At 35.1% G+C, this 26,150-nt stretch overlaps 3 protein-coding genes across 4 annotated transcripts in view; 1 reads left to right on the forward strand and 2 right to left on the reverse strand.

Annotated features, from left to right (window-relative positions):
- Window positions 1–26,150, reverse strand: part of LOC6638230 (heparan sulfate glucosamine 3-O-sulfotransferase 5) — a 56,463-nt gene that overhangs the window by 19,216 nt on the left and 11,097 nt on the right. The window contains exon 2 of the mRNA XM_002061424.4: window positions 13,098–13,139. The gene's annotated coding sequence lies outside the window, so the exon portion shown is untranslated. The remainder of the gene's footprint in view (window positions 1–13,097; window positions 13,140–26,150) is intronic.
- Window positions 3,428–3,863, reverse strand: LOC6638174 (probable salivary secreted peptide). Its single transcript, XM_002061419.3, has 2 exons — window positions 3,666–3,863; window positions 3,428–3,595 (listed from the first exon to the last, which is right to left on the reverse strand). The coding sequence occupies exons 1-2, from the start codon at window positions 3,861–3,863 to the stop codon at window positions 3,428–3,430; spliced, it is 366 nt and encodes a 121-aa protein (XP_002061455.1).
- Window positions 18,539–20,885, forward strand: LOC6638173 (sodium-dependent nutrient amino acid transporter 1). Of its 2 annotated transcripts, XM_002061418.4 has the most exons (7): window positions 18,541–19,101; window positions 19,163–19,537; window positions 19,605–19,794; window positions 19,851–20,133; window positions 20,202–20,378; window positions 20,469–20,563; window positions 20,679–20,885. In XM_002061418.4, exons 1-7 carry the CDS (start codon window positions 18,593–18,595, stop codon window positions 20,742–20,744), a joined length of 1,695 nt encoding a protein of 564 aa, XP_002061454.1. In that variant the 5' UTR covers window positions 18,541–18,592; the 3' UTR covers window positions 20,745–20,885. The 2 variants fall into 2 exon arrangements, with proteins under 2 accessions (XP_015034713.1, XP_002061454.1); XM_015179227.3 differs by lacking the exons at window positions 20,202–20,378; window positions 20,469–20,563; window positions 20,679–20,885 and having other exon boundaries at window positions 18,539–19,101; window positions 19,891–20,084.

The raw sequence follows: 26,150 nt of genomic DNA on the forward strand, positions 1-26,150 counted from the left end.
GTCTTAATCATGAAAACTCTCTGCAAGTTCTTAAATTTATTTAACTACTTTGTTTCAATTACTTTTGCTTAACATTTAAAGAAACAAGTATAAAACTTTAGTGTCGATTATCCCCAGAAGACTTATAAACTCACTTTGAAACAAATTTGCATACTGCTTTAAGCCAAAGCTTTTCAATTTATATTTCTCAAAATCTATACACATCGGTTTATCAATAAACAATTGATTTTTGATTTTACTAATCTATGATTTTTTAAAAAAATAAAATATTTCTATCAGTGTATCCTGTTGCTTTTAAATGCTTTCACATAAATCATTTAAAATAAAATTCCACTTTTTTCAAAAGCTCAAAGTATTTATTCATTGGCTTAAATGGTAGTGAAAAGCAAAGGCGTTTAAGTATAGAACTTGTTGGCCGGAAAAACAACTGTAGGCAATCACACAGACACACAAACACACCTGGTTTATTCCAAGTGGATTTACATCTATGTGTGTCTGTGTGTGTGTGTGTTCTCGTTTGTTAGCTATAGCTAGAAAAAGCTTGATAAGCATAAGAAATGGAGGTAACGAAACGAAACGGTACAAAACGAAACGAAGGGGGATCCCGAGAGAGAGAGAGACATAGAATGGGATGTTGTGTATGTGTGTGTGAAAGAGTCTGCCGACTGCACATAACAAGCTAACAGCATGTCGTGTTTTTTCTCCTCCTCCTCCTCCTCCTTTACGCTCTTCAACAAGACCAGCTGATAAGACAATTGGGGGGGCAAAAGGAGGGCATCATAACTGTACTATAGCTAAAGCCTGCAGCTGAACGAGTCAAACTTAAGCCGGAAATTTACCGTATTGTGGGTACACATGGACATATGTGTATGTATGTATGTATGTACATACGTACAGATGTTTAGCTACATAGCTATGGCAACAATTGCATTCTCCCGGTGAAACGAAAACAATTGCAGCAAATATGGCAAAATGCGAAGCAATTGAAAAACAAAAAGTCTTGTGGGGGTGTAGAAAGGGGAGAGAGCTACAAAACTGAAATCCGTTTTCACACTTTCTCAAAAAGTGAACAAAGACAAACACACACACACACACATCCACTTTCCAGTGGAAAAAAAACGCACAAAATTGCCTGTGAAATGAACACGATGAAGACGTAGATGGAGACGGATACGGATACCGAGGCAATATCTCGACCAACTTGATGCCGTCTTTTGTGATGCAATGGAGGCAATAAAAAGTGGGAGAAGAATTCAGAGTGGGTTGGGGAATTTCTTTTTTTTTTTTTTTGCAGTACCCTCCAGTTGCATTGATATGCCGCACTGTGTGTATCCAGAGAGCCGTCCGAGAGTGGCTCACTTGAGTGAGCCATTGAAAAGTTTCTTTTCAATTTCATCATCAAAGTGAAATCGCCTATGGTCAGATTGAACATATGCCGTTTATATTTGTATTGAGGCTTTCGAGAATTTCTTTTTGAAATTTCAAGTAATTTATGTTTAATGAACTTTGTTAAGCAATTTACTTAAAGAAAAAATCCACAAAAGACTGATTGTAAAGGAGTATAGAAAAAGAGTATTTTTCCATCAATCTTTGATTTGGAAATATAAATGGCGATAGGTTTTTTTCGATAGATCAAAAGAAAATTGTTATCGAAAACAATAGCTAAAATCAATTCCCACAAAAGCAATGATCGTTTTATAAAAAAGTTACAAGATTTAAAGTTTATACCCGTTTTCATAAGGGTATAAAAGTACATACGAGCACACACACACACACACACACATTTAAGCGACTGCAACTGCCAATTGAGTGGTTAAAGCTTAAGAAGGCGGTTCAGAAGAAGGTGTGAGAGGTGAGTATAAATTCCTGAAGGTATTGGCAGCTTGGCAACTTTCCCATAATTTACACTTTTATCGAACGATAACAAACAACCTGCATAATGTATGACTCTCACCGGTGTAAGCTTCTGCTCCTCTGCCTCTTAGCCCAGACAATGTGTGTGTGTGTGAGTGTGTGTGTGCTAGGACAGGTAAAGCATGATAAAGGGCCTGAATGCAAAATGCATTCATTCTACAAAATGTGCGTGTCAGGTAGTCCCAAAAATTGCCATAGAGAAAGAAAGAAAGAGTTTTAGGTGCAAAGTTTTTCCCTGCCAATCAAGGCCAACTTGCTAAAAGGCAACTGAAGTTGACATAATGTCAGCTTTCATATCGCTTTTACACTTTCCTTTTCTTGCCTCGTCCTGTGTGCCTTTTGTCTTTGGCATGACCTCAACCTCAATCTGATCTGCACCTGCAAACGACACCTGAGTGAACTTGAATGAATATAACAAAACAGAAATAACACAAAATTTGCATCGAAATGGCACCCCAAACGACCATTATGGCATTGGCAACATTGTAAATGATGAACATATTCCAGAACCATTCAAATCCTTTTATTACCCAGGCCTTTAAAACAGGCGTTAATAGAACGCGCCCATTTTGCCCTGCCCTGCCCTGCCCCGGCCCTACCCTGACTGTCTGTTGCTTTGAAGGCATACTTAAAATTTTAATTCGCATCAATGGATTTCTGTTGCCTGCTCCTGCTCCTCCGCCATCTCGTGTCCTCTACCATAAACTCCAACTCATTTCATACATGAATGGGGGGGAGCCAATACATTAAATTTTATATATGTGTATTCTCCCCACCACCAATTTGCATATGTATATGTAGATTTTGTGTATATGTAACATTGATTGGATTTTGTTTGACTTTTAGGTGGCCGAGGCCTAATCGAAGTGCCTGATATTTTGGTAAATGCTAAAAGGGCCCAAAGAAACATTTGGCAAAACCAAAAATTTGCGGCTGTCTCTTTCAGTTTAATGGGCTGTAATTACGGCAGCAACCATTGCAGCAATAACCACAAAAAAAAAAAAATTATAAGCTGACATCAGTGTCATTAAGTTTAGATACCCTAAAAATGATATAGCAATACAATAAATCGGTTAAATCTTAATAAGCTAACCAATAACCATTCTTTAATATAGATAGAAGTTTTTGTAAAATAAAATAACAAATGGAAGATATTTCTTCTAAGTTGATGTATGTTTTGAAATGAGGAATAACTTCATTTAATACTCTACAAAATAAACATCAACATAATTCGCTTATACTCATTTGTGTTAGGGTAGTCATCACTGTGTATTGCAGCAGAAGATACATTTATATGCTCGATTGGAGAATCGAAATGCAAATGCTAACAATGCAAATAAACAAATAAACAATTACCAAAAACATAATAAACACAGATGGCAGCAGCGAATCAGATAAAATAGTAAATATATATACTTATATATCAATTTGATGAAAAGATATTATTGTTATTTTGTTGTTAATTAAAACAAACAACTATTGTTTTTTTTTTTTGTTATGTTTTTCATTAAGTCTATTGGCCGTAGATGTCCACAATGAAACTGAAACCATTGTTACGTTGGCTCTTGAAATGGATTTTGGCATATGTGGCCATTGGTCCGCCACCTACCAAAGTGGCATAGCCCCCTTCGCCGTTTCGTATCTGATCGGTAACCACAATTTGGGTGATGGTACGGGGCCACTGTTTGATTATTGTGAATAAAATGATAATTGCAAATGCCAAAATTTTAAAGTATGCATGTCTAACTAACCTTTTGCCTGAATACATAATCATGGGTCACAACTCGCAGAAATCTAGACTTTACGGTTATTATTTCTCTGCTCAAAAGTGTATCCCGATATTTACGAGCTCCCCAGGTGACACTGTTGCTTCCACCGCGACCAACTCCTTCACAAAAAGTGGCTACAGAGACGATGGCCAACACCAGCACGAGGCAAGAAACTTTCATATTGCTAATTAAAATGATATATTCAATTGATAAATTCGATCGAACGGTTTTTATAGGGCCTCAATATATCAATGAACAATGCTCCCTCTCCCTATATATATACCAAAAACACAATTGTCAGTGGACGGACAATTGTTCTGCCGCCCCCCGCCCTCACAAAGAGAACAATGCCAATGCCGTTTGAATAAAAGCAACTGCTGCCCTCAACTAAAGCTGCTTTTAAGTAAGTCCCCCAATTAAGAAAATATGTATTCAAAACATACAAATAAACGACTGAAAAGGTCTCAAAAGTCTTATTCAATAGCAGAAATTCTAAAGGTTCTCACGAGCGCCCCAAAAAAAATAATGAAATAAAAACTAGAGCGTAAGTAGGAAATTTTCAAAAAGGGGTTCACCATTGAATGGTTTCACATGAGGTACCCCAACGAATGGAAGTTTTTTGTATTTCAAATCAATTCAAATCAAACTCCACATAATAAAAAAGATTAGAATAATCAAAACAAAAATTTGAAAGTTATTTTTCTGTGTACTTATATGTTAAAAACCCTTTAATCTCTTTTGGCCACAACTTTAATTCATCAGACAAAAAAAAAGTAATATTATATTGGTTCCTTGCAATTACAAAGATAATTAAAATAATAAGCTTAAGTGAATTAAAAAGCATTTAAAATATGAAAAATTAAATGTCGAATTATGTATACTCTGCATCTTTTTTTAGGCTAATTATTTCACATTCAACAAGTAAATGTTAACAGTTGGAATGGTTTAAATTTTAAAGTTTCCAGTTCCTAGAAGTATGCTTCACTTTTTTCACAGAACTTCTTTTGAGATTTCTCACTTCTCAAACTCTGTTTACTTTCTTTGCGCCTTCTCTCTACGCTTCATAATTTATATAACCATTCATTTATTAACAATTCATTAAATTTTCCTTATTGTAAAATAAAACATAGTCTAAATTATAGAAAGAAACACGTCTAAGCTGAAGAACACATCTAAGAAATCAGCTTTAGCTTAAAAGTTTAAAGACAATTATTTCTAACAAACAATATACGGAAAAATATCTGTCAAAAATCATGCAAAAAATGTTTAAAATATTTGCCTGATCTATGATTTTCCATTGAAATTCAAGCATTTGAAGCTGAACTCGAAACAACAGATATTTCCCACAATCTTCACTTAACACTCCAAAAAAATGTAGATTTAATGTCCTTTGAAAGACAATCGCAAGCTGTGGGTACCCTTTCTCCTATAAGGGTAAAAAACAATAAGAAACGGGCCTCATTTTGTCGAGCATCTGGCAATGATTAAAAACGCACTGAAATAACCCAAGATGTGAAATATTCAAATACATTTATTGCAAAGAAATGTCTCACTGGGCAAAAGAAGGCTTTTTTTTTTGTATTTTGTTCTCTTGATGCTAAGCCTTATTTCGGGTTGTGGGTTGTTTTTTGTGGGTGTGTGTGTGTCGCTTTAAATATCACTGCGTGGGTTTGCATTACGCTTTTCGCTTGTTTCTTCTGTGCCCTGGAAAGCTTTAAGGCAAATATTTATTTAATTTTAACATCTCCACCTACATTGGTTGAAATACAATGAGGGGTATGGGGTAGGGGGTAGGAGGTGGCAGAGGTTTGGGTACAGAACCACCGGGGTGGCATGCCCCGTTGCACAGATCCAATTTACTCAAGTACAAAGACCCTGTCGCGTATATTGTTGAAATTTTATTGTGCAAACATGAGAATGTCTGTGTGTTGGTGTGCGTGTGTGTATGTGTGTGTGTGTGATTGTGCGTGTGTGTGTGTTTTATGGTTGCCACGTTGGTTTTTCTCATTTATGTGTACAAACAAACGCAAGAACAACAACAAAAACAACAACAAAACTGTTGGGGAACTGTTGTTAAGTGTCTACTCCGAATACGTGTATGTGAGTGTGCGTATGTGTATGTGTGTGTGTGTGTGTGTATAGATCTGTGCATGTATTTGTTTACCGCAAAAATAAAAAACGATTTTTGGCAAACAAATCAGCAAAAATGGAATTTAGGTGGACAATAAAATGCCACAAGCATAATAGAGATACCTAAAAAGCAATAAATTGCTGTCTCTCTTTTTACTGTTCTCCACTTTGGTTCGAATTTATTCAGTTTTTTATACCCTAGACAATACAACAAGCAAAAGGGGTATATGTATGTTACAAGAATATATTTTACCTTGCAGCATTTGCAATACAAAATTGTAAATAGACGCATCCTTTGGCCATCCCAAGTGATTTGTTCAACCAGCTAGAAAAGACACCTACGCAAAACGTAATGGCTTCCAGAAAGATAGTCAATGGTCTTTGCTGTATGGCGGATGAGGTGTCGCTAGCTACATCGAACATTATGTATTTTCTTATAAATTTTGTTTATAATGATCACTCTTTATCGAGCTTAAGTCGTATGACATGAATCTAACTTCTTATAGGAGACCAATAAATGGCTTTTTTGATCTTGATCGAATGTAGACCTAATTAAGGAATAGAGTTTTTGTTATCCCTTTTAAGCAGATCAAGTGCAAGTGTTTAAGGATCGGTGCATCAATTGTGAATAGTATAAAGGGAAGGTCATGGATATTGGAGGCTAAATAAAGTTTTCGTCGTCTCTTATCCTGTTCGTGTTTCTATAAGCTATTCCGTTAAGTGACATTCATTAATAACATTATAAACTTTAATTTTAGATTAGACTAATTCTACATCTACATCAAATTGAGGTCTTTCGAAATGGAGGAACATTGCTCCTTAAAGTATGCAATAGGATGGAAAAGTATTTATTTTCAACAAATTAATAACTATGTGTGTTGCTTGTAACTTAAATATAATAATTATAAAAACTTTTGCTATAAGAATTCTTTTAATATATACAGATAATTTCAAAGTTTCATTAAATTTAAATAAAAAAGTCAATTCCTGGACTGCCTGTTGCATACTTTGGGGAGCCAAGTTCTCCAATTTTATAGCCGTAGATCTGCCGCTGCTATATGCATAGTTTTTTTGTGGTATATAGAACGTAAAATTTACTCATGTATTTGCATAAATCTATTTATATCCAACTCTAGAGCAAGGCCCAGAATTTTGGTGCATTCTTATATTTTTACATTGTAAATGATAGGTATATGTTCTATAGTCAGTTTCAGATCTTGTTCCGCCAATACTAGACTAACAGAAGATCAAAAACTAATTTATATAAATATATATAGATTTATATATAGATTTATCCAGATTTTCATCAGAACAATTCATTGAATAGAGAGCAATTTAAATTTGATCATTTAGAGTTATATATATAAAAACTTTACTGTCATTGTGTTTTGGTTGCCATCTTGTTGAAGCAATTTACTGTTAAAGCACTTTAAATAATTTTTAATTAAAACAAATGGCACTCGAAACAAAACACGCACAGTAAACACAATAACCAGAGGTGAGGTGTATCCACAGTAGGTGGATAAAAGAGGTGGTGGTGCAAGAGAGCAAGAGGATGATGAGTAGAACAAGTAGATAGACAGAGGACCAGCAAGGAGTAGGAGAGCAAGGAGGAGTAGTAAATGAAACAGACGTGGCGTGTAATTACGGCTGACACAATGCCAAAGAGGAGAAAAAGAGATAGATAAAGAGGACACACAGAAGGACAGTGTGAGTAAATGTGTGTGTGTGTGTGTAGGGATAGAGAGAGAGAGAGAGAGTGAGTAGCGGAAACGTTGTTTGTGCATGAAATCAAGTTGATGTTGTTGTTGCTGTTGCTGTTGACACTGCACGGCAGCAACATCAGGCACCAACGATGACGACGACGGCGACAACAACGAACAACACTTCACCCCACCCCACTTATAAAACACACACCTTCCACCAAAGTTAACAAGTTGAGACAGAGGCAAACAAAGGCATACACAAACTGCCAAACAACTTCATTTTCGTCATAGTTTTCACGCTTGAAAATTGGTTCAGCAGCAACAGCAAGAACAACAAAAGGTAGCCAAAAATGTAATTAGAGCTGGGAAGTTTTTTTTTTTTTTGGTTTTTATGTTTTGAAAAGCCTCTTTAAAATTATACTTAATAAGCAAAATGGGCTGCCCAAATCCTTTTATTAGCTTCATTTTTCGAGGATTTTCCTTTCTTTTTTTGGTTTTTTGCATATAAAACTGACCCCATCTTAGGAGCTTATCCCATCCTCTAACCATCTGGCTCATATGTTTATGCTCATGACTAAGGACATTTGATAAAAGCCACTTAATGTAATAATGTTGGCTTGGTTAAGGCCACAACTGAAATCTGCTTCTGCCGTCTTGACAATATCTAACTTGAGTGGCGCATTTGACAGCAGCTGCCACAACTAAGTCCAACGCTGTCTCTATCTCTCTTTGTGTCCCCTCTCACTCACTTTCCTCTTTAGCTGCCAACTTGAGAGCTGCAAATAAATACCATTTAAAGCGTAAATATGGTAAACGATGTTAACGGGACGCCTCAAGTGTCTGTTGGCGGTGCTGTCAAAGCCACAAGAGAGGCAAAGAGGCAGTGGCTGTGGCAATGTCTTTCATTTTCCGTCTGCCTTTAATATGTGCACTGAAAGAAACTACTTTAATATAATTAAAATTAAGTAAAGGAAGTTATTTTGTATAGTCCTTTATGTGTGTGTGTGTGTAAGTAAACATCCTGTTTCTTAAGAATCTTCCATTTGAAGTTGCCATTCGGTACTCTTATGCCAACTCATGTCATTCAAATTCAAAGAAAACAAAGCTTTCTTCTTTTTATAGTAATTTTTTCCTACGAATTTCCATCCCAATACAATATGAAACTGGGCTGATGGTTAAATATTGAAATGGTCTTGCACATCAAATGTTGAATAGGATTGAGTTCTTAGAAATAGATGTGCAAAATTAATCAACTTCCGGTTGTGATGTAACTTATGTTTTCAAACAATCTAATTTGTATATAAGCAACACAGAAATTTATTTGAAATTTCACAACTCGCAGTTCTTCTTTTACAGGATTTTGGCATTTTATCGAATGCAAAAGCTTAAATGATATCCAATGAATCCTTTGAACAACTATTACTAGAGATCTTACTTAAGACTTTTTAGATATAAAAGGATCTATATACATATGTAAGTATTTTTGGATATTATCAAACAAGACTAACGGATTTTTTAGCACATTTTAATATAAAACATAATATATCTGGTTGAGTTTTCAATATTTTTTCAGTTGTTGAACGGTTTGTTAAGGAAAAATATATAAATCAAATAATTATTTAATTTTGCCTTCTTTAGGTTAAGATAACATAAACGAGTAAGTTTAGTATATTATGATTACTAATCACCTTTAAAATTATCAGCCAATTGAGAATATTTTACCATAAAAAATATCTCAAAGGACCTAAAGCAGTTTCTAGATTATCAAATAAGTTAGTAAATCAATTAAATTATTATTAAACTAAATGATATCTAAATATTGGTAAAACAAAATTTTATAGTTAAAATAGAATATACAAAGTTAAACAAAATGAATAAAACAGAATTTACGAAATAAATTAAAGGAATAAATAAGAGTAAGATACATTTTTTAAGAATGTGGCGTATATAATTTTTCACCTATGTTTAAACACGTTCACATGACGGTTTTTGAAGGCTTTTCTGAAAAAATGTGACCATCAGAGTTTTCCTCTGGTTCTTCATCGAAAGTATCTTCAAGATCAGATTTAAAGATAAACTAGATATTGAAGGTTTATCTAATAACAACCCTAACATACGTTTATATATCTTCTATGTATATATCTCTAGTAAATTGTAAATTTAATAATTAAGTTATTTCTTTTTTTTTCTCAACGATTTTGTTCCCAATATTTTGCCTTAATTTTTATTATAATTATAGCTTAATAAATAAATTAAGTACTCTTTTTAATTTATAGAATTAATAAGATGCAACTCCCTAATTTCGCAACAGTTATTTTCCGCACTGTACATTCATTTTGACAATGATATTGCGTATACGCCACTTGGGCAGCCAAAAAGATATTCAGTGACAATTACGCTGCACATTTTGCACAACGACACTTGTTGATGGGTGGCCCGATTGGCAGGGGAAGGAAATTAGGGGAGGGGTGGGAACTGAAACTGGAGTGCCTATTTCATCCTTGCAAGGAAGACAAGACCACCATCACCACAACCGCCACCCACCCTCGATTTGGACTGTCATGGTGCATATAAATTCAAGTTAAATTGGCACAAGTTTTGGCCCCTTGCCCAGCTGCCAGAAGACATTTTCAATGAATGCGAAATTCACTTCTCAGTTCATTGGTATTTGGGTGGCTTGAATGACATTTCTGTGTGTGCGGGGGAATAGAGAGAGTGTGAGAGAGAGAGAGAGAGGGTGAGATGGTAAGGGGGAAATGGATTACTTGGCTGGTAAGCCACAGAGCCATAAAATTATTTCCAATCCCAGCGCATGCAAATTGCATTTGGCTTTGCTTTGAACTCAATTCGCAACTTTTTTTTTCGTTTCGATTTTTCTTGGTTCATGCTTTTTTCTTTCATTTCGTTCTATTCCACTCTTCCCTTTATAATTTAAGCTGACATTTCCTGTCACCAAGTCCTGCAGAGAATTGTTGATAAGCCAACCAAATGAGTTTCACATTCCTTCACATAAACCCACACACACACACACACACACACCATAACCCGTGAACGTGCTTGAGTGGTGAGTGTGGAAAAACTTGGCAAACAATGTGAATTACTTTTCATATTTAATTGCCCTGCTTTTGGCCAGAAAAGTGCAAGCCAAATGCCATATTAAATTCAAATTGAAATTGAAAATTGTTTGCCAAGATTACATACATACATACAATCGAGAAACAAAACGAAAGGCACGAAAAGCACAAAAGTTTTCGAAAAGAACAAAAACCAAAAAGAAAAAGAAAAAAACATACCAAAGTTACTCGAAATTAGACATGGTAAGCAAGTAATGGAGACATCAACATCCGCTAAGGCAAAACGGAATGCTTATTATTTGCATAAAATTCTCAAAACTGAGGCCAAGAGAATGCAAATTGTGTGGCAAATTTAAATGTCAGTCAACAAATTCAGTTGTTAAACTCACATTACCAGCACCAGTCGTAGCAAAACAAAAGTGGGAGCGGGGGAGATGGAAAAGTTATTGTTGTTGCTCATACGCCATGTTGCCCCCAAAGAAAGAGACTTGGCCATAAGGCCAACATGGCCCATGGGTTCTTTGTTTCTTCGATGCTGCGCTTAATCGAAATGTGTGCGTGACACTGGCAAAAGCCAGCTTATCATTTTTGTAATTCTAAAGCCAACACAAAACTCACACACACACACACACACAGAAGTACAAAAACTTTGCACTTTGTTTTTGGGTGTTGGTTTTATTTTCTATTTATTTATTTTTTTTCTTCAGCTTTGGCTTCTCATTCCGGTGTCAATTTAAAGTTTCGTTTCTAAAAAATCGGACGGCAAAAAAATAAGCCAAAAAGAAATAGAGAGAGAAAAAAGGCGAAAAAAAACTTTTTATGGCAAACTTTGCACATTTCTTGCCGGCTTTTCGTTTTTTTTTGGATTTTGTTGGCTCGCATAATCGATTTGCTTTTGCCTTTTCATTTTAATAACTTTTTCACGAGTCAGCCGAGGCTAGCAAAAGTACTGCAACAATTACGTGCACCTAAACAACAACAACAACAATACCAACAACAACAACATCAACAACAATGGTAACAAAACCAAAACCAAGCAACTGGCAACCGGCAACTAACAAAACAACAAAAGGCAACAAAACGAAGGGAGAAACTGCAGCTGGATCAGCAGCACGAGGACCAGGACCAGGACCAGAACCAGGCACCGGCAACAGAACCAAGAGTTTGCCAATTGCGTTACTTCAAAAAAAAAAAAACAACAACAGCCGTTGGATGGGTAGGCGAATGGAGTGCAAACTGGGTTAAACACTTGGCCAGAGTTTCCACCTGAGTTTCGTAGTTTCCCTTGACATTTGGTGCGGCAACTTTGTTGCTGTTAGCCGATGCATTCAAGTGGATGTTGCCTTGGTCATAATTGAGGCACGCGCTATAGAGTAACAAATAATCAGAGGCCACAAGTGGAATGGGGTGTGGTGTGGTGTGGCATGGCATGGCAGAGGCAGAAGTGATTTCTGGTCGAGTAGCTGCCGCAACAAAGGAATGACTTTGCCAATTGGATAACAAAAGGGGAACAAAACAGACACGAGAGCGAGGCAGAGGGAGAGCTAAAAATGGGCTAAAGTTTTGGTTTACCTCTACAGGAAGAAGACAACAGAAACTTTTCTCGTACATTACCATTAAAATTATAAACTTAATACAATAGAAAGGCATGGAATATAGTTTTCTTATGCACAAACTTATCTCAAAACACTTTCTTGATTATGAAATGTGATTATTCTACATTTATTGAGCTTTGTTTTTCTTTTCTACTCCATTAGAACTTTTATTTTATTCATTGATTTGTTTTAAAGCATTTTTGAATATATTTTAACAATATTTTGTGTAGCTCTGATAAATAAACCTAAATAAAAATAAAAGGATCAGACTAATTGATAATAAATTTGCTTGTCATTAAAGGACTTTAGGGAAATCTTCAAAGAATCAATTGTCTTAGGTAAGTTACAACTCGATTTTTATGTGGGTTGTGGGATTTTTCATTATCGATAGAAGATTTTTGCTATATACATATGGATACATATATGTAAGCATCGATATTGAAATCGACAGAATTATCGTTTCTGTATTATCCCTATCTTCTATTAGGCCGAAAAAGTAGGACTAATGCGATATTTTGTTTCGATTAATTAAAATACCGAATTTCAAACTAATTTCCTATGAATTAAAAAAACAATCTTCCTGAAAAAGTGTTCTAAATATTTCCTTATAAAAATAAATTCTTTAATTTAAAGATGGATAAACATTTCCTTAAAGAATTAATTCTTGTATTTCAATAAGTAAATATTTTATTATAGAATTTTGGAGTTTAATTTTAACATGTTCAATAGAACATTTGAAATTAATAAATTTCATTTACTAATTAATTATCAATTTTCCCTAAAATAGGGCTTAGGTTACTTTTGATAAATATTTTCCTAATTTTTCGTTTGGCATAATGTAGTTTTTGTATTGATTCAAAATACAATAACTTTATAATATTTCTGTACCATTTGAATAGTTTTACTCACCTAGAATTTCGTAGAGTTTTAGTTTGGTTGCCGCACCCAAAACTGCAAAATGGAAAGGAAAAAAACAAAACATAATTCATAATTAATATTAACGCATTTTCCATCTTATCAATAATAAATGTGGCTAATTTATTTACAATATGAAAACCGCATTTGCCCTTGGGGGAAATGTAAGGGACAGAGATAGATAGAGCAACTGTGTGAGTGTGTTTGTGTGTGTGTGATCCCAAAATGATTGAAAATGGTCAGACACATGTATAGATAGATACACACACATATCAACACACATATGTGTGTTCTGCTCATGGCAAAACGAGCAATTTTAATTCAATTGAAGTTGATTAAAAATTAATTTTAAATTAAATGTAAGAGCTCAATGAAATTGTAGTTACAATATAAAAAGAGCAACAGCAGCGGAAAAAGAAGAACCAAAACTAACAGTTCAAGTGTCGACCATTAGATACCAAGTAAAATAAATTTAAATTAACTATAGAAGAAGATGAATTGGAATCAAAAGTCCCAGAAATCCTTTCCTTTACTCTGCCCATAAAATTTTAGTACTAGACAAGGATTCATTCAATGTTACTTAAATAAAAAAAAGACTTTGATTACCAAACTATTAGAGCCCGAATGATGGAAACATTTTCATCTTCCTTAGCTAATTTTGGCATTGCAAGAATTTATTCCAGAAATATTTTTCGCAATGTGTCTCTTATATGTACCTGTAAAATTTCAGTATACATAAAAATTCCAAGTCTCTTCTCGTTTCCGAATCGTTTTTGAACGTTCGCTTTGATGCTTTAGTTAAATAACTTTCATTTAAGGAGCTTAATTTGTTTCCTATACCACCAATAAATAGCTAAAACATAGTATTTACATGGTTCGTTGAAAACTCGTCTACCACATTTCTACAGGGTATTTGGTAGAGCCGAAAGAAAAATAAAAAGCATAGTGAGGAATAAAGGGCAAGATTATTGACATGACATGACACAATGGCAAAATGAGGGTAAAAGTTGATTGGGTGGAAAATGGCAAAAGTTGGCCCTAGACACATGTGGGCAGAGAATTGTTAGAGACATGATGAAGATAGAGAGGGTAGGCGGTTAGGTGATGCGGAAACGGAAGTTGTTGCAAAGTCCGTTGAAATCAATTTTAAAAGTAAACTTGTTACGTGTACAAAGAAACAAAACACAAAGCAGAGAGAACCGAAAAAAAAGAAAAGAAAAACCTAAAAGGAAAACCTCAAGAAACCAGAAACAAGAAACAGAAAACGAAAACTAATTGCAGCGCTCATTTGGTGCTTGTTAATGGGCCTGCAAACGAGCTTTTGCTTGAAACTTGCTTTCCTTTTTAGTTGTTGTTGTTCTTTTTATCGATTGCTACACACACACGCACACACAAACACTTGAAGATACATATGTTTTCCACATTTCCCCCACCCGACCCCACAAAAAGAAAAGTTTAGCCAAAAAATTTATTTGCCTCATTTTCTGCACATTGTTATTTTTTTTTCTCTATTCTTTTTCTTTTTGTTCCTTTTTTGTTTTTGCAAATTCTGCGTGTGTGCAAGTTACAATGTTTTACAGCTGCAATTAAAGTTAGTTAAACCCCCTCGACCACTCTTCCCTTCTTCTACAACTTCTCACTTAAATTAACTTCACGCAAATCTCCCTCTCCTTCTCTCCAGCAACTAATGGCAATTTATGTGCGATAATTTTTGGTACAAAAACCTGAAGAGAAAAGTGCTAGCAAAATACTTGCAAAAATTCTTTCATTAACCCCAATTTCCCAGTGATTGCAATTTTTACCCCCGGAACAGTAATCAGTCTTATCAAAGCCATTTAATTGCCATAAATCTGCGACAAAAATAAGGTAAAAAAAAAAGAAGGAACACCAAAACAAGCAAAAAATTCATAGTAAGGGAAAGTTGTTAAAAACCCATTTAAAATTGTCACCGTAATGGCACGCTCAACTGGGCTCAATGGCAACTTTATATTCCCTGTGCCACCTCTTGCCCCCCTGTTTCTCTCTCGCTTTCCCATCGTGCCACAAGTTGCATTCTCCATATCCAATTTCATCTCTGTCTTGCCACTTGCAAATGGCAAGTTGATGCCCAAACCTTTCTGCCGCAACCCTCTCATGGGTCCCTTCTTGCACAACATGCACTCGAGATGTTAATTAGAAAACTCTTGAAAATTATTAAAAACTTTTCTGGTTTTTCTGACAGACAAGGCAGCAAAAAGGTAAAAAGAGTTTGCCAAAAGAGTAGAAAAGTGTTGCCAACTTGGCAAGCAAAAATGTTGTGCAAGAGAAATAGATTGAAAGTGTTACGACTATAAAAGAAACCAAGACATATTGAAATTAATATGACTAAAATATCTTAAAAAGTTGCAAAGTAACCAAAAGTAAAGTAAAGCTTACTTCTTTGAATAATTTCATGTAAAATATTATACACCTTGTATTTATCTTAAGTTTATTTTACATTTTGTTTACTCTTTAGTTTTGTATTTGATATTACAACTAAATATTTTATTAAAATTCGAATACTTTTTCATAGAAAGTTGAAAAGTAACTAAATGTAAGGAAAAGCTTACTTCTTTCAATAATTAAAAGTCAAATATTATACACCTTGTATTTACTTTTAGTTTATTAAACATTATGTTTACTTTTTAGTTTGGTTTTTGATCCTTCAACTAAGAAATAAATAACTCTATAGGGCTTTTAATACTTAAGATTCGTATTAATCGATTTCCAATTCTAAACAAGTTTCTGTCTCTTTTCTAAAATTCATCAATTGCTAAATAAAATAACACTTTAAATATATGAGTAAAGTATTTCAGAAAGTAATTCAAATATAATTTTACAATAACAATCATTGGTCAAAGGAAGTCTGAGCAAACTAAGTCCTTCTAGAAGTGTAGAGTAATATTAGTTTAAAAAAACCAAGTTCTTTTTAATGTATGCATTTACATTAATTGGTTTAATCTTATTGATTTCGACTAGTTCATCAATCTTCAATCGTTCTGATGTCAAATACTCTACCAACTACCATAGAAAGAATTCAGTTTTATGATTCAAAAGTTGATATATTTGGCGCTACTCAACCAGAACCTCAATTATTTTACAAACCGTTTTAACTTGTCTTCAACTAATATCTTCCGTTGCCAAGTTAAATGTTGAGTACCACAAACTTTTGCCAGCTTAAATGAATTAGCCATCAAATTATATTAATAATTGTCAGTTTCAGTAAGTTTAACACGTTTTTTTTTTCGTCTTACTTAACTTATTGGGGGGATGTTAAATTAAAGTACCAAATTATTATTAAGCCAAGCGTTAAATCATTCTTTGTGAGAACTTTCTTAGGTTTTCAATTGAAAAGTAAAAGTTTTAATACAAAAGAAACAAATTAAATCATCAGGAAACCACAAGCTATATTTTAATAAGCATTACTACAAAAAATGAAATTGTTAAAGTAAATGTTTTTGTTTTTGGAATTTTTATTTCCTTATGAGTTCCTAGAATTATTAATTGTTGTTTTAAGTATATTAATCTCTTTATTAATAGAAATAACTAATCAATTATTTATTAATATAAAATTATTAATTATCTACCTAAATAACAACATTATTTGCTGTGCTTAAATATAGCAACAGATATTAAATTAATGCAATTACTTTGCTTTTAATTCATGCGACAAAATGCTTTTGCGTCATTTCGAGATGTTTACTTTAAGAATCTCGCAGTTAACTGTGATCATGAACAGGCAACACGAAATTTAACATGCAGACAACAATTATACAGTCTGCATCTGTCACGGTAGTCGTAATATTAAATATGTATTAAAAATTAAATACAATTAACGTAGGCAAACAGTTCGACAGGTTGTACATATATTAAAAACATGTCACACATGAGCAGATAAATTTGGCTTTATGAAAAGTATTTTTATGAATTGCGTGATTTATCGTTATATGATATTTAAATGAATGATAGGTCCAATATAATCAATGTATTTAGTAAGTAGGCTATAAGTATCAGATCAGATCAATATAATAATCCTAATATATAATTTTGGCATAATATAAATATAAAACCCCTGTACAGATACTCTTTATGAAACAGTTACTGAGTCGAATCGATATCAATTCAATGATATTGATATCAAGTCGAGAGACAAAGCTAATGATCTCTTCTCTATTAAAAAGCTGAAGCTAGGAGAATACATAATTTAGTTCAAACTAAGCCATCTATTTAAATTAATTTGACTGCTATAAATTTTGTTGTCGAATGCTAATTGAAATAAGTCGATCTAACTACATTTTGTTAATTTATATTTAGACTCAAGCAATATTTCAAACGGATTATTTGCAAATATTTATTTAACAGATCGATAATTCTAAACGCTTTAACCATAACTAATTTTAAAGCGTAAGTTATTATATATGATGCTATCAAATAAACACAGATAGGGAGAGATAGAGAGAAAGTGAGAGAGAGAAAGTGAGAGAGCAAAACGAATGGGTTTATGAGAGGAACAATTAGAGTCGTTATTGTCAATCCTTCAATCTTCATTTGAAATGATTTAAAATTTATAATACTGTTATTTTTGGCTTTATTTAACTTTAAGGCTGTTGCTTAACTATTAAATACATACTACCTTTAAAGAACACTATTAATGTAGACTTAAAACGATATAATTTTGTTTTTTAAATTTCAACATACCAAATCACTCAACAAAGAGATTTTCATTTCACATTTGATACAAAAAGGAAAATGGTAGAAATTACTGTTTTCCCCTGGAAAAATGAGTTTTATTCTATAACGTGAACCTCATTGTTAGGTATAAAAGCTCAAAACAATCCAGATATAAGTAATAAAGGATGAGTTTTGCACCTCGACATAAAGTTTAGGAGTTCAACTCTTTCTCATCTCATTCTCATTCTCCCATCATATATTAATTAAATTTCTTAAAAATCCACATTAATTGTCTTATGTAATCAGATCTCAATAAACTCACTCATGTACATACTAAACAACAGCAAATTTTCGTTTCAGTTCAAAGTAAATTTTTAATTACTTACTTCCAATTTGCTTTTGTCTATCTCGTATATATTTATTTCACCATAAACCCACATATCATCTTATCTGGTCTCATGCTTTTGTCAATTTATTTGATTCTCGCATTTCATTCATTCAAATTAAACTAGTCATAAACACTTGGATGCTAATAAAAAACTTATTCTCAAGTTATTTACACATTTTTCCAGCCATAAATTCATTACGAAAATGCACTTAGCACCTTACATTTTATTTAGCAGCCAACAAACTCACCCAATCCAGATAAGCAGGAAAAGCAAATTTAAAAACTTGAGTGAGTGAGTGAGCGACTGAATGAGCGAGTGAATGACATTGAATCTGGGTAAATGAATCTGTATTATGATGGTTTGCGGTCAGTCGTTAGAGCGACCTCCAAGTGTGCACAGTTCGTCGAGAAGATGTCACGTAAGCAGACGAAAATAGAGATCACCTCGAAGGCAACACCGCCAACAGAAGCAGAACCAGAACAGTGGGGCAATGGCCTAGAATTTCTATTCTCTTGCATTTCGCTGTCAGTGGGATTGGGCAATATTTGGCGTTTTCCCTACATAGCCTTTCAAAATGGTGGTGGAACCTTTGTGATACCCTATTTGATAGCCCTGCTGGTAATTGGACGTCCTGTCTATTATCTGGAGATATCCCTAGGACAATTTAGTGGAAGAGGAGTAATGAAAGCCTTCGATGTGGCTCCTTTGATGAAGGGTGTGGCCGCTGGACAGATGGTGGCCACTGCATGCTCCATAACCTATTACTCCAGCATTATGGCGCTGACTTTGCGTTTTCTGGTGGCCTCATTTAGTTTTGTGTTACCCTGGAGCTATTGCTGGCCCAGTTGGGGCGGAGATTGTCATGATGGTCTGGATGTGAATGCCACCGGAAAGTTATCCCCTGCCCAGTTGTATTTTGAGTAAGTTGAACGAAGAGAACCGGGAAGCTTGATATACTAAGTTATTCTCTTTTCACTGTAGACGTGAAATCCTTCATGAGGTGGCAAATATTAATGAAGGTTTGGGTCTACCCAATTGGCAATTGGTTGTCTGCCTGGCTGTGGCTTGGCTAATTATTGGAGCTGTTCTCATACGTGGCATTAAGAGCAGTGGCAAGGCTGCCTATTTTCTTGGTGTCTTTCCCTATGTGGTCCTGTTGATTCTGCTAATTAGAGCTGTTACCCTGCCAGGAGCCTGGGATGGCATTGTCTATTTCTTTAAGCCCCAGTGGCGGGAGCTATTGAATCCCTTGGTTTGGTATGCTGCAGTTACCCAGGTCTTCTTCTCTTTGGCCATTTGCTTTGGCACCTTGATAACCTATGCCAGCTATAATAATTTCAATCGAAATGTCTACAAGTGAGTTGTGTGTGAGGTTTTCTCTTTTAAGACTATTTTGATTCCCATCTCTCTTTCATTTCATCAGTGACATTGTAATCATAACCACTATGGATTCATGCTCCTCCATTATAGCAGGTTGCATTACTTTTGGCATTCTGGGTAATTTGGCTAAGCAAACGGGCATAACAGATATTGGCAGTGTGGTGAAAGGTGGCGCTGGTTTGGCCTTTATATCGTATCCAGAGGCCATAGCCAAATTTGAATATGTTCCACAGGTAAGTTATCGAGAATATTAAGCGCCCTGGGCGCCCTAAAGCACAACTACCTAAAGATCTTTGCGGTCCTTTTCTTTCTCATGCTCTTTGTCCTAGGCATTGGCAGTACGGTGGGCATGGGTTCGTGCATTTTGCGTGTCATACGGGATCAGTTTGGTTCACGTGCAGGACCTAGTTGGGTCCTTGCCAGCTCACTGGCTGCCCTGGGTTTTGCTGTGAGCATTGTCTATATGACACCGGGTGGACAATTTATATTGAATCTTGTTGATTTCTATGGTGTATCATTTACGGCCCTCATTTTGGCCATTGGTGAATTGTTGGCCATTGCCTGGATCTATGGTGAGTGATTAGTCTTAAAGCAAAAGTGACTTACTTAAACGACTAATCTTTCGCTCTTTCTCAATCAGGTGTTCAACGTTTCTGTGCGGATATCAAATTCATGATGGATATTGAGACGGGTTGGTATTGGCGTATTTGTTGGTCCTATATCACACCTGGCTTGATGTCGGCTGTTCTTGTTTATACTCTGCTCGACATGGCTGCTTTAACCTACAAGGCCGTACCCTATCCGACAATGGCTCATGGTAAGTTGGTGGAATTGGGGGCGGGATGGAAAAGAAGTCTTTAGGCAAAGTCTTAAACCTCATGCTTATCCCTTCATCTTTTTTGCGCAGTATTTGGCTGCCTTTTGGCTGCTTTGGGTCTAATTCAGTTGCCCGGTTGGGCACTCTATGCCGTGTTCAAGCATCCCGGCGGCACCCTTTGGCAGGTGAGTCTGTCCGTCCGTCCGTCCGTTTATTTGTGTGTGTGTGTGTCTATCTGGGATAACATGAAAATCGTAATGCGCTTTTCTGCTTCTGTTTCTTCTTTTTTGTTTGGTGTAGAAACTATGTGCAGCCAGCCGACCATCGGATACTTGGGGACCAGCCAATGCTCAAGTTGCCAACTAACCTAAAGCAAGAACAAAAACAACAACAACAACAACAATTGTTGCTCTTAAAGGATTTATTTGTTGTTTTCTTTTTATTCTTAGTGTATATGTATAATATTATATTGTTTAGAGACAAACAATGAGAATTCACTTGCAGGAAGCTGCAAGCAGTTTTAATTACCCCAGGGCGATGAAGTGTATAGAAAGGAAAGGAAAGAGAAGGGAGAAAAGAGAATTTGGTGAATGGGTAAACGGGGCGTGGCGCTGTTTGAAATGGCAGACATGTCGGCAATGCGGAAATGCGCAAATAGCAAATGAAACACTAAAGCCAACTGGAGAAGGGAACTGGAAGTGAGAACTGGCGAAGAGTCAGTGAAACGTAAATAAAACATTTTGTGAGCCGTTCTTGTTGTTGTTGTTCGACGTTTTCATTTAGAAGAGCGCAAGAACAACAACAGCAAGAAAAAAATGCCAAGGAAAAAGAGGAAAAATGCTGAAAATGCGGAAAAAGCGGAGGCTGCAAATCAAAATGACTGAGACAAAGTTGAAAAGTAAATATGCAAAAGTCACAGAGAGCAAGTGAAAATGTTGCAATGCCTTTTAGATATATGACAGCGCATTTATTTACATGTAAATGTGTGTATGTTTGCGTGTGTGTGTGTGTGTGTCAAGTGTATGTTGACTTTGACTGACGTGTCGTTAGTGGATGAAGAGCTGGAAATCATTCTAACATGGCGTGTGTGTTGTGTCCTATGGCACACCCACCAAAAAACCAAAAAACGAAAGAAAAAAAAACAAGATATAGAATGGAACTTTTGCGATTCTTTATTGCTTTAACGATGCGCGTAAATCTTGACATACTTTCAGCACCCCGCCCATTATTAGTAATGGTCAAAGGACGCGCCCACTCACATCACTGTCAACATATAACTCTTGTCCTCTCACTCGCTCAACCATTCATTCACTCACCTACTGACTCACTCACTCTGTTTCACGCTGAAAAGTAGACTATACTTTTTTTCATCACCAGCTGCTCCATATGCATTAGGCAAATACAGTGCTGGATTAACAGGCTGGCAGCGCCATGCAAAAACAAATGGTTTCCCATCTGCCAAAGCACAGCAATATTTCAATTTTTAAATAAATTTTTTAAATATCTCATTAATAATTTTAATGTTTAAATAAATAAAAAATGAAACACTTATAAGTATTATAGAATCTAAACAAATTAATAAACCGTTTTTATTGTGCACAGAGGCTCCAATATGGGGAAAAAGGGGAACTGATTTGGATATTGGTTTCAAATCCCTTTAGAAACAAACGTGTGTTAATTTGTGATCAATGTTCATATAGGAAAACATTTAACAAGCCTTCAACACATATTGATAACACGAATTGGTACATTCAAATAACGTATACGTAGTGTATGCTGCTTAGCATTAAAAAAAACGAAAAAACTTTTAAAAGCAAGTATTATGGTTAAAATGTGTTTAAAAATTTTGATTCTACAGACATGACAAGGCAAGGCATTCAGTATACTATAAAGAATTCAATAGGCTAACAAAAATATCATATAACAACTAGTCCTTACTTGAATAATAACTTTAAAAACACGAAAGTAATAATAATAAAAATACTTTAAAATTAAATTGTGGAACCTTGGAGCTTAATAAATATATATTTAGCGGATACAATCAACAGAAAAATGCAACAACAATTTATCTCAGAGTAAAAATTCTATTTTTTCGTCTTTAGCTCACTGAAAATCAACCAAATAGACCAAGGCAATATAAAAAGAAGACTTAAAGGTAGACACTATGAAAATATCTTTGATTTCAAAATGAACTAAAAATGCGAATAAATAAAGATAAATATCTCAATTTAAAGTCTTTTAACTTTTCAAAATGTCATTTATTTTCATTTTCAACTATATTTTGTTTGCTGATATTGTTGAAAATAGCTTTGCAAAAAATAAATTTAATAGGTTTGAAACTCTAACGAAGAAGTGGCAAACTTCCTTTTAGCCGCTCCTGTATATCCATGTATGTTAGTTATGCCCTCTGTCCAGCGTACGGACTTATGTAAAGTGGCTCTTCCCATTCACTCGCTGCCTCCCTCAGTCTCTATAACGCCATAAAGGATGATGATAATGATGATCATCAACTACCTGAAAACCAAATGACGAAAGCAGCTGCCAACTTGCTTCTAGTGCACGTCACTTGACATGACATTCCTCTATCTCTCTACCTACTCTCTCACTCTTCTTTCTAACTCTCTATATATTCTCTCTTACTCTCCTCTCTGTATTCCTCTTTCTGTCTGCACTTAACATGTGTAAAGAAAAAAAAAAAGAAGAAAAAATTCACAACCTGCATGTTGAACTGTCAGCATGGCGGAATTTGTGGGAGGAATTTAGAGCCAAAAAAAAGTTGTTGGTATGCACTTTATATATCGTACAACATGATTATTGGCTTAAAACTTGAAACGTTTATCGTGTTGGCTTATAATACTTTCTCTTCACCTCTCAATCACTCTATTTATCTTACTTTCTCTCTTTCGCTCTCTCTCTCACTCTTTCGCTTTCTCTCAATAAACCAATTTTCCTGTTCTTGTAGACTTTTTGCTTCTGTCCAAAAGGACAACATGTTAGGTTCGATTCAATTTCAATTTTGTTGAGGTGCATTTTTTTTTCCACAAAAAATGAAGAAAAAACAAAAGGATAATTGTTAGGGGGTGGATATGGGTATAATTGCTATGTCCTTAATAATTTGGCTAAAAGCCCAAACTTGCCTTTTAGCTCAAATTGATTTTACTTTGTCCCTTTTTGTTTTTATGTGTGTGTGTGTGTGTGTGTGTGTGGTTTGGGTTAATAAGATGTGATTAAAATTGTATTAGACTTGATTGGTAGCTTCTAAGCAATTACTCATTAAATCAATATAGATATCTATCTCTTTCTCGGTTGTCTCTCTCTCTCTCTCTCTCTCTTGTTGTCTGTCAGTCTTTCTGTTTCCTGTCTAGACAGCATAAATTTACGCGTAAATTCATCTTAACTAAGGCATTGTTCTTCTTCATTTTCTTCTGCTTTTATTATTATATAATTTATGTCATTTACGAGAGCATTTGCCGCTTATCAAAGTCACAATAAATTAATACAGAGTCCACCCCCACCATACTCCCCTCCCCCATTCCTCTGCCCCAATGTCTACCTTCATATACATCTTCATCTGGCATCTCCATTGCCAGTTCCAAACCAAGCAAAGCCAATTACGCTTATTACATAATTTAGAAGCAACAGCAGCCCACGCATCCTGTGAAGGGAAAGTGAGATAACCTGACAGCATAAACAACAACATTGTCAGCAGAAAACCGCGATAGCCACAAGACGACCCAAGATACACAGGGAGAGAGTGTGTTTTTGGGCAAGATTGCGTGGGAAGAGGTGGGCAAAGAGAGGTGGTAGGGAATGGGGTGGAGGGGGGGGTCTAAAGCAAAAGTGAAAGTCGTCAGTTTTGTGGCAGAAAAGGCAAGTCAAACAATTAAGCGGCATTCGAGTCCAGGCCAGAACTAAAAGCCTTAAGAGCTGATGGCGTTTTTTAGACCAGAAACCCAAAGACCCCAAAAATAAAACCTTAGCCGCAACGAAATTTTTATACCCTTTGCCAACATACATAGCGTATGTGTAATATATTTCACAAGATTCCCTTATTTTTCTAGGCTTTATGTCTTTATTTAATTACATTTTTCCATAGTATCAAGTGACTTCTATTTAAATATTAGTAATTTAACAAATTAAATAAAACATATAAAGTAAAACCTTGAGATAACGAAACTGAGGGAGTTCACAAAGAACTCTTTTATATCTATGGATTAAATTTGAGTTCTGTTTAATATTCATTACTTTTTTCAGGGCCTTAACGAAATATATTACGGTTTTGTCTATCGAGATATATATTTTGTATTTTTTATATTCCTATTCGTATATGTTTTATTTATCGAGATACTGCTGTAGATAGAAATGTGCAGTGAACATCTTTGATATGGTAAACACCACAATTTCTAAAGGGAAAAGTGGCCCAAAATTCCATCATTCAATCATCTATTCCTAACTTCTTTTCAAAAATGAATATTCGAGCGATCTGAGGTAACTAAATACTTACATAAAAGTGAATATATTGAATAATCAGTACTAAGATCAAATTAGTTCAATCATAAGTTCAGTATTTTCAGATTTTAAAGCTCTTACAGTAAAGGGAAAATATTGCCTCATCTCAGAAAAACTGAAAGAAGATCATGCCTTCTTCAATATAAGAAGAACTTAGTCTTGACGAAAAGATATGACTATAGTAATAAAATGTCAGAAATCTGAATACTTTTCATAGAGTATCTGTGCATTTTTCAAGTCCTATAAGTGACTAAGCCTCTACTAAAGTGGTAATACTTCCATTTGGTAGGGTAGATAAAAAAGAAGCTACTTTTGTTCAGTCACATTGACCACTCCCCTATATGCTTTATATATCTATCAGGTATACCATCCCGATAATAGACAGTCCAACATATAACCCAAGGTTAAAGTCAGAAGTCTAAATAGGCAGCGAAGTGTTGAACAACTTTTTGGCTCCTTTTCAAGAAAAACAAAAAAGGAGTTCCCAATGGTTCCCAAAATATGTGTGTGTGTGTGTGTGTCTGCTAATGCGTGTTTATGTCCCAGGATGTCTCAGGACATGTATGTATGTGTGTGTGTCTGTGCTTCTGTGTATGCGTGCGACAGTGAAATCCTATTAAGAAGTTTTCTATCGCAAATTAAAATCTAAATACGCTAACAAAATGATGGCGACGTCTGCGCCACGGGGCAACCAGAACAAGAAGCAAAAAAAAAAAAAAGAAAGGAAAACCTGACAACCAGGTTGAACAAAGACTTGCCACGCCCCCAACCATCTAGAAAACTACTCTTTTGAGTTGTGTCTGTCTGCTTACAGTTTGAATTATAAGCCAAAGCGCAAATTTAATAAAGGTTGTCTCTAAATACGAGACAAGGACAATTTCCTCACCCAGTCCCCCATTTATCCATTCATTCATCCAACCCCCACCTGGCCATGGAAGTCTCAGGCTTTTTCTAGTTTCAGCTAGACTATGACAATGTCAAAGAGTTTGGTGCACGCAATGTGGGCGTGGTGGCTTGACAGGACCAGCCCACCTGCGACGCCAATGACAATGTTGACGGCAAAGTTTTCGCCTGGCAAATGGCAAAGAAAAGTAAGAAAACAATAAGAAAAAAAAACAAAGTTTTCCTTTCCTTTATGTTGTTGTTGTTATGGTTGTTGGCTTATTCCACATCCACTTTCTCGTTTCCTTTCCTAGCCTTTTTGTTGTTGTTTTTTTTTATTTTTTTTTTTTGTTTTTTTTTTTTTGTTTTTTGTTTTCCTTA

This window comes from Drosophila willistoni, assembly GCF_018902025.1.
Source record: "Drosophila willistoni isolate 14030-0811.24 chromosome 2L unlocalized genomic scaffold, UCI_dwil_1.1 Seg139, whole genome shotgun sequence".
Classification (NCBI taxonomy): domain Eukaryota; kingdom Metazoa; phylum Arthropoda; class Insecta; order Diptera; family Drosophilidae; genus Drosophila; species Drosophila willistoni.